The sequence below is a fragment of the Bidens hawaiensis genome, unplaced genomic scaffold, assembly GCF_021521415.1.
Source record: "Bidens hawaiensis isolate Kalapana, Puna unplaced genomic scaffold, B.hawaiensis_p1.1 tig00003022_1, whole genome shotgun sequence".
NCBI classification, from domain to species: Eukaryota; Viridiplantae; Streptophyta; class Magnoliopsida; order Asterales; family Asteraceae; genus Bidens; species Bidens hawaiensis.
This window is the reverse complement of record NW_027491163.1, coordinates 3,537-16,854: the sequence shown is the minus strand read 5'-3', so window position 1 is coordinate 16,854 and position 13,318 is coordinate 3,537. Positions and strand designations below refer to the sequence as shown.

The window sequence follows — 13,318 nt, the reverse complement described above, 5'->3', positions numbered from 1 at the left end:
CCGTTAGACATTTCGCATAGGTCGAAATGTTGCAAAACATCATGGTTTCGTTTCGTGGGGATGACCCGAACGACCGTTTCTCCCGTGTTCGAGGCACCCATGTTGACGGATGAAGCAGCACTTTGGGAGGCCATGATAATCGACTACGAAATAAGAGTGGTATACTCGAGTATGAAATAAACGACTACGAAATAAGAGCGTATGGAGTGGTAATGTGGTATAATTGAGCGTGAGATAACAAAATAATCGCGTATGAAATAAACGTTTAGAGCGTTTGGAGTTGTATAATCGAGTGTAATCTAACCAATACCCAGCCTAAACTATATATAGATGTTTGTGGGGGTAAAACGGTAAAACAAAAAAAACGGTCCAAAAACAAAAAAAACGGTCATATAGCCGTTATAAACCGGTTTTTTTATAAACCGGTTAACCGGTTTTTCCATAACCGGTTAACCGGTTTTTCCATAACCGGTTAATAAAAAAAACCGGTTTTTCCATTAACCGGTTCGTTAACCGGTTTTGGATCTAGAACTTGTAACCGAAAGACGAACCGGCGGTTTCTAAACCGGTCAAACCGGTTTTTAAAAAACCGGTTTTCGTAAAAACCGGTTTCCGGTTTAAACCGGTAAACCGGTTCCCCAACCGGTTTTTTTGGCCATCTCTACTGCCAAGTTCATCTGGGATGGAAGTTGAATTCCTCACAACTTCATGATGATGTCATCATATTTGATTAATCCAAGACTAAGAAAAAACATGATGCAAAAAAGAGTAAACAAAAGAGAATATTATAAGATTTTTTTTACTATTCACTTATGAATGGGCAATTTCTGACGAGTGTGCGTGAAACCGAAACAGACCCTTAACCAAAATAAACAAACCCAACCTAAAATTAAAAGGGCCGATTCTCGCGGGTCTAAAAACAATGATAGTTAAAAATCTTTCATCTTGGTTGGTTGATCCGATGCCAAATCGGGCTCATTAGTAAACGGGTTGAAATTGTTTTAATATATCATTAAGTATGGAAAATGTTAAGTATGCTGAGTATCTTGAAAGAACTCATAAATCTATCGTTAAATATGTTTTCCTACTTACCAAGGTATGAAAAATGTTTTAATTTTTAAACATGCTTAAAAGTCGTCCATTTTTCAACTTTGAACCAAATGTGAAAGTTTCTAAAAGGGGCATAATTGTCATTTTGGTCCATTCTACTTCCTGCTAAATATTAATGATTTTCTTTACTTCAATTCGATATGACTAACTTGTTTCTAGTACAGTGTGAAGACATATTTTTGCTCTTTTATCCATGGGTGCAGAATATAATTTTTTTTTTTTGAAAACATGTGAATAGAATTTCTAATATAAACATGTGAAATCAGATGCGGTTTTATTACTTCATCCACTGCATTATTAATTAACTTTGCTATAGTTGCAAAAACGCTCCAATTAGCTTCTAGGCTTCTTTTGTTAACCGAGTCATTACATGCACAACATCAACCAAAATCAAGGGTGGAGCTATTTGGAGGAGATCATGGTCAAGTGAACCCATTGCATAATGAAGCCAGATCAACAAACACAAACAAATTGCATAACGGTAAGTGCTAAAACATAAAACATTATATATTGAATATTAAAAATAGCTTGTAAGTTGTAACAGATGATAGCATACTTGTCATTTTAACTTATCCCTCCTTAATTTCTCTCGACATGCTTTGCTACTTGTACACGCAAGATTCACCCCTTTCCCTGTTGTACACAAGTTAAACCTTCAAACAATTTTAGGTAAGAAACGTGATTATTACATAATGCATTTGTACATAAAGCTGAAAAGATTTAAAGCAATAAATACAACTGTAGAAGTGGTTATGCGTTTCTCGTAGTTGATATGTAATCCTAGGGGTGAGCAATAACCGAAACCAAACCAAAAACCAACCCGAAATTAACTGAAAGCCGACAAACCAAAAACCTATGGACGGTTTCATGGTTTTAAACTGAACCGTGAATAAATAAAGAACACACCAGTGGTTACGACATACAACATTATGGTAAATAAGGTGATCATATAGGGTAAATTGGTAATTACCAATTTTATATGCTATAGATGGAGCTGCTGGTGAAGTTAAATATCATGTAAATCTAATGCTTCCTTGAATTTATTCAATCATCAAATCACCATGATTGACAATTTAACATATCAATAATAAGATCAAACAAATACCTGTTGCAACATAGTCTCCAATTTTGATTAGAACCTAAAGATAATATAAAATAAAACACAAAAATAGGATGAACCAACGATTAAGAAACATATGCACACAATGAACAAAGATAACCCATCTAACTTGTACAATAATAAAAACAGAACACCTACATATACCCGATCACCAAAGAAGTCTCCAAAAACTGCCCTGTAAGATAAACTTCACAGCCTACTGGTAACAACTCTTACGGTAGGTGACGGGTGGCAATGACGGTAGGAGACGACGGTGGCGACGACAGTCTCGTAGTTGGAGAAAATACATGGATTCAACAATTGAAGGTAGGAGATGAAGGTGGCGATTGTGGTATCGTAGGTGGCGATGGCGGTATCGTAGGTGGCGATGACGGAGATGGCAATGGAAGAGAGGAACGGCGGTTGGGATGAATGGGAATTAAGTTTTGTTATCTCTTTTGGTGTTGAAGGAAAAGAAAGAAATAATAATTAAATGGATCAAGTTATTATTATTGGGGCGGGTTGACCCAATAGAGATACCATTTTTTGAAAATGGGTTAAAAATTGTGAGAGTTGATAAGAGGTTGACAAGTGGCATATAGTAGTAGTTATTTATTAGAATAGTAAGATTTTCTTTATTTATATTTATCAGCATGTATCCAACTAAAAGCCATCAGAATGAGTTAAAACATATATGTCAGTATAAAAGTTATATGTTTATATTTTACTAACCTATCAAAATAAGTTTGGTTATCTTGTTGATGCAGAGAAACACAACAGGATCATAGATACAATTGATATGTTCACCAGATGAAGCAATAGGAGTTTTCACGTGAAGATCATGCAACATTGTTTAACTTAAGAATCTGCATATCAAGGGACCAAGATGCAAATGATTGCTACAAAAGTTTTGGGCAATTTTCGCAAAAGATCAATACTTACCAATTTAAAGGGTGTATAAATTAGGGGGAGACAATGTGCGTTGCACTCTTTTCCCTTAGCTATGGTTTTGTCCCATTGGGTTTTCCTAGCAAGGTTTTTAATGAGGTAGCATTTTCAAGCGTATTAAGTTGGTAACCAAGGGAGAGTCCTATAAATATATTGATATTATGGTTATCAACTCATAACATAAATTAGCTTTTTCTCTAAGTTTTCCTTTCCTATAGATATCCCATTGTATCTCATGTATTTTACTTCTGATTACTGAAATCTCTCTCTTTTTCTTTACATGTCTCTCTCTTATTATTTTGCTATTAGGCTAGTTTCAAAACAATTTATTGGAATTATAATAATTTCACTTTTTATCACTTTTTTAGCATTTAGATGTTTGGCCTAGTGACACCAAAATATCCTATTAACAATGGCAAGTGTTCATGTCCCTTGATGGATGAAAAATGAGTGAATTTAGAGAGCCTGTGTTTTTGCTGTTTAAAAAGAAGTAAAAGGCAGAAGTCGTTATGCATACAAACCAATGTTTATTACCATAAATAACACATTATCACATAGTAGAAAATAGTTTGGATAGTGTCAGTTAGAGCTGGTAATTGGGTACCTGTTAAATACATGATAAGACCTGTTAAGCAAAAAAGTGCGGTATGTGATTTTTTAATTTTCTTAAATAATTGAAATTAGTAGGCTAGACTCCATCGTATTCCCTTATTGGTACATGAAACTTAAAACTGTCTTGTAGTCATGACATATAAAGTAGTTAAACGAGTCGTATTCATGTTTGATACTTGTGTTCAGCGCGTCGCTTCATACCTGTTAAGACACGAATTGCCAGCCCTAGTGTCAGTTGACAAATTGAATTAATGAAACTAGGCACACCCTACGTATTTATTTGTGTAAAACATCTATTTGACATATTTAGGTACTAGATGGGTCTTGTGCGATACGACGGGTGTTTGAACGCATACCCTCTTAATCGCGTACCAATTATAAGTGTTTATGGTCATTGGTTGGTTTCACAGTTGGTTTTTTAACTTTCGGTCGGTTGATTGGTTTCAAAATTTTCAAACCGTAGCGAACTGTTTGGTCCACGGTTTATACCAGAAACCCTCATATGAAACCAAACTGTAAATGTTGAATGCGCTTTAATCTTTTTTATTATTTAGTATTAGATATGTTTTCTTATATATATTAAATATAGTTAAAATATAATTGAACATAGTAAACTTGCCTATTAAATCTTTAAATTAACTTTATTCCAGTGTAATTTTTTTGTAATCTTTGTTCTTGTTATTATTTCGCCTCTTATATGTCTTTCATTAATATTTACCATTTATATGACTAAAATTAGCATTCTTCATATTATGATTCTCTCAAGTATCATATTTTGTTAATGCTAAGTTATAATTGATGGTACAGTTAAATTAATAATAATTGTAAACAAAATTTATTATCAAAGCTTAAACTGCGCAACCAAACAGGAACCAGACTCGGTTTCAATTTTCAATGTTCAGTTTTGGTTTTGGACGACAAAAATTCGGCACTAATGGTTGGACTCACAAGTTTAACTTAAAACCATCAAAACCGGCGTTGAACACTCCTACATAACATATTAATTCTTTAAAATGAAAAAAATTGTAACAATATCATATTTAAATTAAAGAGAATAAAATTCTCCTTTTTATGGTGTAATTTTTTTACAAAAATAACAACGTATGAAAAAATTATGACCGTTTGAAAATCATGGGTGGGAAATTGGTTTGAACTAGAAATTAAAAACATAATACGATTAAAGATGAAAGGGTAAACTTGTAAGTTTGGTGAATTGTATTTAAAAGACAAGTTTACCATTTTTATAATGTGTAAAAGTCTTATAATCAAGTGTCTTAATTTGAAGTTGTCTCATGTATTATATATAGTATAGATAGGTTTGTAGATGAAAATTTGTACATATTATTTGGAAAGTATATGCTATATTGGGAGAACCATGTATGAGTGTAAGAGCATACACCATAAGTTGTTTTTAAAATTGTATTTGTGTGTTTTTACACGTCATCAGTTTTTATGTATTGTGGACAAGTTTTTTTGGATTCATTTTTAGAACATGTTTTTGGGTAAGAACTAAAAAAAATTGAGATAGAGGTGGACCCTTTTGCATGTGGTGGGGTCGGGTGAGGAGTTTGGGGTGTAAAAGGTGGGTGGTATTGACGTGACAATGTTTTTTGTTATTTTTAAGATTTTTTTATTGGATGAGTTTTCACTGTTTTTAAAGAATAGTGATTTTATGGATGTTTTTTTTTTGTTTTCCAAGATCCTCATTGTGGACGCTATAATATTGTATGACCTTAGTGAACTGCTTGAATATGGAAATGCTGATTGTATACACGTGGATCGTTCACATTTCACAAGGTGGTTAGTAGAAAATGTTATCTCAACCCGCACACCGCAAATGTGAAGTAACTTACTATAATATATCCTAGTATCCTACTGACCTTATAACCGCTTTAAGGTACAACTATTTTGAGTATATTAAAATTTCCACTGATCATATAATGTGAGTCCGTAAACATTTGTTGCACACTGCACAGTGTAGTCGAAAACCAAAACTACAGATCATAGTTTAAACCATTGCAAGGGGAGCAATGTGAAGAATATAAGTTAGTAGTGTGACATGCCCACATAAACATTAAGTTCCCAAACACGATAAAGCAGATTTGAATAACATCTAACATAAAGTCTATCTTTTCATCAGGACTCCTCTTATTATTAGGTAACTGAATCTCGAAGTTATACTCTTGTCGCTACAGATTGGAAATCAAATCTCTATTAAGGAAATCCGTGGGAGATTTCAACACTTTGCAAACGTACAAGAGTTAAAATTTAAAAAGAGTGTAGTCAAATTCAACTCCTATTAAGGTCCAGCATTTGTTTTCGGTAAATTTAATCAGCGTGTCACCTATATTTTCAATCAGTTACTTGTTTCTGCAAACCAAAAATTAATTACGTTGTTGATTGGTTCAATATATAAAATAAAAAAGAAATTAAAATTCTATCTTCTGATAATCACATTTAAAAAAGCTATTCATTTTATCAACCTATTTGCTTGTGTTAACCTTAATTCCATCATTTTAATTTCCATCATGAACTCTTGATAAAAATCAAGACCAAACACCAAACTTAATCTAGACACAATTAAAATCTTGTAAACAAGCACCATCCATTCTCTAAAGTCTTAACAAGTCAATAGGTTGACGGGTTGTAATTACAACCTAACAGTTAAGATATTCGACTCATTTCCCTATTTAACCTACAGTATATCACAAACTGATCTACTTCATATAACCCGGTTGAGATCCGGAACCTTACCAAAAGTTTCTTCCAATAAACAATATATAAGTGAATCTGCAACAACTTGACATGATATCATGTATTCATGCCTCATGGTTGCAAAGTATTTCATTCTGTTTATTAATGATTTTATAATTCAATATAGAGGACTGTCTAGTGTATAATTGTCTAATTTCCTTCTAGAAATTTAAAAAATAAACGTCAAATGTGAATGCAACGAACTCAGTAAAACTGCAGTGAGAATAGCATAACGTGGATATGATTCTCTACTAAACAGCATCACTCGGGACATCAGCACCGCTAGGTATTTTCCCAGGAAAGTCAGTCTTTGAAGTGTCTGATCCTATCATGCTGCAGCATAGAAGAGACTTGGTGAGACAGGTTTAATTTAAAGAAAAAAAAAATTAAATTTAAATATATTTGCATGCGGTTTAGATTACCTTCGATCAACAATGACCATTGAACGAAGCTCGCAGTTTTTGAAGCTGTGTACAACAAAAATAAATGGAGTTATGAAAGATATTAAGATAAGATTAAAAGAAAATGAGTCAGATCAGTCAAGCAGGTCAAAAGTCACGCTCTTTTTTATATGCATCTCATCCTCGCCTTAGTTTTAAAATAATCGCTCCTGATATGCGCATTTTAAACCAAGTGAATGAATATTTCAAATTTATAACCAAAATATACAATGGGCCCTATATTCACAATTTCTAAAATTTTCTCCCCAAAAATCGAACATTTATGATAAAATTGAAATTTTTGCAGTTTGTTGTTACTTATAGTATTAATAATCAACTTACTGTTTGGACATTTCTTGCTTGAGTGTGGGATGACAATCATCTCCATATGCACCAAGTGTATGATACAGGAAACCACTGTGAGTGACAACCGCAATCTCTTTCTCTTTTCGTGTCAACAACCTTCATAAGTTTTAGGTAAAAACAAAATGTGTGAGACACGACAATGAGGTAATTTTTAAATCATCCAGAAATAACTATATGTTTGATAATCTAATATAATCCGTTTCTAGCTGTTGGATAAACAAGAGATTGTACTTTTGATCTGTTAATGTGTTAACTAATCAGTTACAACTGCAACAAAACTGATTATAGAATGGTAAAAAGCATTTTCAAACAATAAGAAACTAGAACAAGATTTCAAATTTTCATAATATCTTATATAAGTTTAAGAAAACTAGAATAAAATGTCACCATTTCATAAACTTCCCTCCCCTGGCTGCAAGGTCTTCATCCTTTTCTCTAATATCAGGGGTCCACAAAACATCTTTGTCATTTTCTATCTGAAAAAAAACATGAAGCAGGCAAACATTATACTTTTAGCAGGCAAATCAACCTTAAAACTACATTGTAGTTTTGAACGAATAAGAATATATATTAAACAATGATGCATTTTATATACGAGTAATTTTAAAACCAGTGTAAGAATTATGGAAGCTACAACTTACCAAACAAAAATCAATTGCTGGAAACATGGGTTTGTATTCACTTATACTTCTCCTCCTATCGCAAGGATGGACACCCTGAAATAACGGGCAGGTCAAACAGGCTGGTCAATGGCTAAAAACAGGTCAAACAAGTTGTTTAACGTACCAAATGCTCTCGACAAAGCTCCATAGCAACGAACGGAGGACAATTTAGGCTTGAAATTGCAGGACGATTACTACTGCCCGTGTTTTCTACCATCAGCGGAGGCACATCAATCCCATTAACAGGAGCTTCACCTCCAAATGCACCAACTGCTGTTTGCATAGTCCTACAACCACAACAGTTTGTAATTCTAGCACTTATCATCATCATCATCATCATCATCATCATCATCATCATCATCGTACTCAGTATATCCCACCAATAGCAATGCTATGGTAGGGTCTGAGGAGGGTAAGATGTAGACAGCCTTACCTCTATCCCATAGGGATAGAGAGGCTGTTTCCGGTGAGACCCCCGGCTCGATAGTAGTTTTGCATCAAGCCTTGGACATAAGGCACATAGCACTCAATCATCGGGACACCGGCTGATCGGTGCATGTGCCCTTGTCTTTCGGCTATCAACGCCACCACATGATGCCTGATTAACCTTCCGCCACTTTTAACGTTATTTTCACGAGATTAGTAAAATAACGTCAAAATTAGTGCAATTTTACTTTTGCCCACCCGAGGGTTCACACATATATACATTATATGCGCGCACCGCAAGCAGGGCGTAAATTCTAGCACTTATGAACATGTTATATTCATCTTGTACATCAATAATTCAATATTATAGGGAGATAGTACAAAATGATAATTATCCCATGACTTTGATAATATCAAAATGACTATGAGAAAGTACCTGAGCAAAGGCGACACTATAACCAATTCAATATTTTTGAAAAGTCCAGATGCGTGAACATGCTTCCGGAGGTTATCTACCTGTTTCACATAAGTCAATATGCAGGTTTTACAGATGTAAAATACTAAGTTCACGAATACTTGAACAATAACATGATTAACTTCAAAGTTTTATTTATTTATTTTACCTTTTTTAAGATTAGATCTTTAATAAAGGGTTGTAAGTTGTGTTACATTTACATTTTTGGTTCTTGTTTATGCAATTAATTATATATTCCTATCATCCCCTGTTTTCCACATGCTACATACGTCATGATTTACTTAAACGCCTTATATAAATAAAACTCCTGTGAATACTCAATCTAGAAGTAGCAATTTTGACTTTAAATGGTCGATTAGGGTGTTTTTTTTCTTTTTTTGGAAAAATTGGATTTTAATAATCCAAACTATGGTTCATTGGCCAATAATATTCCAAACACACAATGTGGGTATTTACAGTCCTAACCTACACTTTCGTTACCAAGAGCAATCCCAAATTCCCAGTAACATAACCATCATAACTTTTACACTCGATTATACTTGATTTTCGCTTGATTTCGCTTATGCATTTCCTCGATTAGGTTCATAATCCTCATTGTGAGTGAAATAGAGTCGAAATCAAATGTTAAATCTAAGATGATTATGATATTGGAATTGCCCTTGGCAATGAAAGTGAAACTTAGTCTGGTCGAATTGGTAAGTACAAATTACCAAACTCCAATTTGCCTTTTTTTTAAAAAAAAAAATCTTAAACGGGCCAAATACAAAAAATTAGCTATACAACACCCCAAATCACTTGTAATCAAAGATTAATATTACAACTGTAATAATATTGTTTAGTAACCATTAAACGCGCCTTTCTTAATGATTTTTCAAACTTTTGGACTAGGCAGTGTGTACCCAATCCAAAGCGGTTAGTTTCAAATGGTAATAAATGACCTACAAAATGTGACATATTAAGGTGATCCAAGTACCTGTTCCCAACCAAGAGGGGTAAGATGTGCATCAAACAGTTCCTCAGACATATATGCACTGTGGTCCTTCTCTCCTGCAACATTGTGAACTCCTTGAGCATGTCTCACCTGGTACCATTATCAGTTAACACCACAAAATGGACAATGACCAAGTTCATCAAAATGACAGCATACCAGATGAATCGTTTTCGAGTGGTGCAGAGGATATAAACCTTCGTTAGCACTGGAAGTCATTTCTGCAATCATAGATAAACTAAAATTATTGGTATAACTATTGACAATATACCAAACCACCCATGAGCCAAGTAGCAATGGAAATGTATCAAGTTTACACGTGAGAAGATGTCAACATAAAGATTTAATCAAAGGACTACAATACGGCATACAAAGAACAAGAAGAAAAAAAACTGCACATCTTGCTATTCAGTTACAGCCAATAAAAAACCTTAAAATCTCAAAATGGCTTATAAAAGATTAAAAGATCTTAAAATACTTGTGTTCATGAAATAGGTCACTGGTTTACATCAAACAATGAAATTAGAACTGGAATTGATGCATCCAATTACTTGAAATGAACAGATCTCAACCATATAATCAGTGAGATCACAGATTCCAACGTCTCATCAAAATATTTCCAACACATAGAAATCCGCATTTCAACATCTAATTGCATCCCAACGAGTTAAAAAACAACAAAAAATTCCATATTATTCAGATCAAAAGTTCATACACGGAAATACACATATTCCTCAACATCAAAATCATAAAATACAAGCATTCATATCAAACAATGAAATTAGAACCAGAAACTAGTACGTCATCCACTGTGTTAATTACTTCAAATCAACAGATAGCAACCATATAATCAGAGTAAAATAGCACATTCCAACGTTTTCACTCAAATATATTCTAACAAAAAAAAAAAAAAGAACAAAAAACAGAAATCAGCATTTCAACATCTAACTGAATCCAAAAGAGTTAAGAAACAACAACAGATTCCATTATATTATATTAAATTATATTCGGATCAGAAGTTGATACAAAAAATCTTCAACATCAAAATCATTAAACATTATGCATCCACAAATCCTTCAATGAAATTAGAACCAGAACTAATACACATCCAGTATGCTATTATGCATATCATATAATTTCACATAACAATATAATATATTTCTAAGATTTCAATACGTATTAAAAATCAAATTCAATAGTAATTAGGGAAGAAACAGAGAGATCAGAGACGAGGAAGAACAGAGAAGAAGCAAAGAACGACGTCGGATCGATGGTGGTGAAGAGACGATATTCACGGGCGGAGCCTGCTTTTGTTTGTAAACCGCTATTCAGATTTATTTTGATTTTAGTATTAATAATTAATTCATTTCAAATTAAATTAAAATAATAAGAATAATAAAATTACTAAATAGGCCATGTGCTTCTTCAACTTGCTGGCGTGCGCCGTGTGCGATTTGTCGTCCCACCCCGATCAAAGGTAACGTGATGTACAAGTGAAGAAGCGTAACGTACAAGTTTGTGTCTGGTGGAAATTGCATATGCCTTGTGCGCCGGATGCTGTCTGTTCTGTTCTGTGGCATTTAAGAATAATAAGAATATGCCTAACCAGTAGCCATCGGTTGATAGATAATTAATCTGACGTCGTTTGGTTGCAGGTATATTCTGTTTCTTGATACCACGTCGTTTTATACCACCCCTCTCTCTCTCTCTCTCTGTTTTTGTTCTTTCTTTTCTGGAATGTTTTTTCTTAAGATTTATTTAATTATTTATTTATATGATAATATACTTTATAACTTAAATAATAGTTTTCTTAACTGTTTCAGTTTTGAACTTTGAATAACTGATTTCGTTTTAAAATATTTTAGGAAGTTCAAGTCTGAGAACTAATATAGTATTGAATCAGATGCTAGATTATTCTAGACATTAGTTAATTAGGGGGTGTTGGGGTAAGCTTTTAGAATTGTTTTTTTTTGCTGGTTTGTTTTTTGAAAAGCAAAAACTACTTTTGAAAAGCTCCAATTTAATCATTTGAAGGAGTTTTCTCAAACATCTTTTGTTTTTTAAGAAACAAATAGCAAATAAGTAATTAGGGGGTGTTGGGGTAAGCTTTTAGAATTGTTTTTTTTTGCTGGTTTGTTTTTTGAAAAGCAAAAACTACTTTTGAAAAGCTCCAATTTAATCATTTGAAGGAGTTTTCTCAAACATCTTTTGTTTTTTAAGAAACAAATAGCAAATAAGTAATTAGGGGGTGTTGGGGTAAGCTTTTAGAATTGTTTTTTTTTGCGTGGTATGATGAATACTCTAGACATTAGTTAATTAGGGGGTGTTGGGGTAAGCTTTTAGAATTGTTTTTTTTACGTGGTATGATGAATACTCTAGACATTAGTTAATTAGGGGGTGTTGGGGTAAGCTTTTAGAATTGTTTTTTTTTGCTGATTTGTTTTTTGAAAAGCAAAAACTACTTTTGAAAAGCTCCAATTTAATCTTTTGAATGAGCTTTCTCAAACATCTTTTGTTTTTTAAGAAACAAATAACAAATAAGTAAGTTTTAAAAGCTCATCCAAACACCCCCTTAACCTAATGACTATTAGTTTAATGGGGATCGTCTACGAGAGTTCTTGAGAATTTGAAGGTCCAGCACTAGTAAAAATAGCAGCTGTTTCTTTACTACTCACTCTTCTCCTTTAGCTTATATACATAAAGCTAAAAACTTCTTGAAGTTTAAACTAGAAAAGAAAGGTTTTTCGTTGAGTTTTTCGTCATTTCGGTCAGTTGTGTGACAAGACTTTCTTAAGTGCAGGGTCACAATGTAATTTAACATTTGCAACAATGCACTAATTAAGTTTTTTTTTATAGATTGATGTACCGTTTGTTAATCTTAAAATAAGATATCAAAAAAGTTAATGGGTCGGTTTTGAAAGAAAACAAAAGTTGAAGGAATATTTTGAAAGAGTTTAGTTAAACTAGATTTATCTAATAGTATGAAAGTAATAGTTATATCGTTATTAGTTTTTGAATACTTTGCAAGTGTATCTAGTTTAAAAAATAGGAGTTTGAGTTTTAGTAGATTAAGTTTATGTTTAGTTTGAGTAACTAATTTATTTTAGTATAAACTAGTGTTTTACCGGCGTGTTACACCGGGCAGGTTGATAAAACTCGGGTGTTGGTAAAACCCAATCATTGTAGGTTCTGGCTTTGAGGTGGCAAGTCGATATGAATTCGGTCAGTTTTGGTTATGTGCGTTATCGCATTGGCACTAAAACAAAAACAATTTAAAAACTAAGGTGGAGCAATAGGGTGACGTCAGTCAGTAAAGCTCGGGTTTGGTAAAACTCGAGCGTTGCGGCGATGGGTTTACACAAATTTGGTCGGTATCCTTCACGTTCGCTATGATACTGAAACTAAAAAAACAAAAGCAAAAATAAAAACAAAATTAGT

General features: G+C 33.2%; 1 protein-coding gene across 1 annotated transcript; it reads right to left on the bottom strand.

Moving 5' to 3' along the window:
• Positions 1-6,648: 6,648 nt before the first annotated feature.
• On the bottom strand, positions 6,649-10,132 carry LOC143622054 (phosphoglycerate mutase-like protein 1). The gene is made up of 9 exons (XM_077093304.1): positions 10,040-10,132; positions 9,866-9,973; positions 8,854-8,933; positions 8,116-8,278; positions 7,971-8,045; positions 7,717-7,805; positions 7,306-7,425; positions 6,946-6,990; positions 6,649-6,856 (listed from the first exon to the last, which is right to left on the bottom strand). Exons 1-9 carry the CDS (start codon positions 10,109-10,111, stop codon positions 6,775-6,777), a joined length of 834 nt encoding a protein of 277 aa, XP_076949419.1. The 5' UTR covers positions 10,112-10,132; the 3' UTR covers positions 6,649-6,774.
• Positions 10,133-13,318: the final 3,186 nt, after the last annotated feature.

What these genes read in the sequence shown, in the direction of transcription:
- LOC143622054 (XM_077093304.1), bottom strand. Translation starts at nt 10,111, where the DNA reads ATGATTGCAGAAATGACTTCCAGTGCTAACGAAGGTTTATATCCTCTG. An exon ending in AGCTTTGTCGAGAGCATTTG is followed by an intron (nt 8,046 to 8,115) that starts GTACGTTAAACA and finishes CCGTTATTTCAG; the next exon opens with GGTGTCCATCCTTGCGATAG. An exon ending in CAGCAATTGATTTTTGTTTG is followed by an intron (nt 7,806 to 7,970) that starts GTAAGTTGTAGC and finishes GTTTTTTTTCAG; the next exon opens with ATAGAAAATGACAAAGATGT.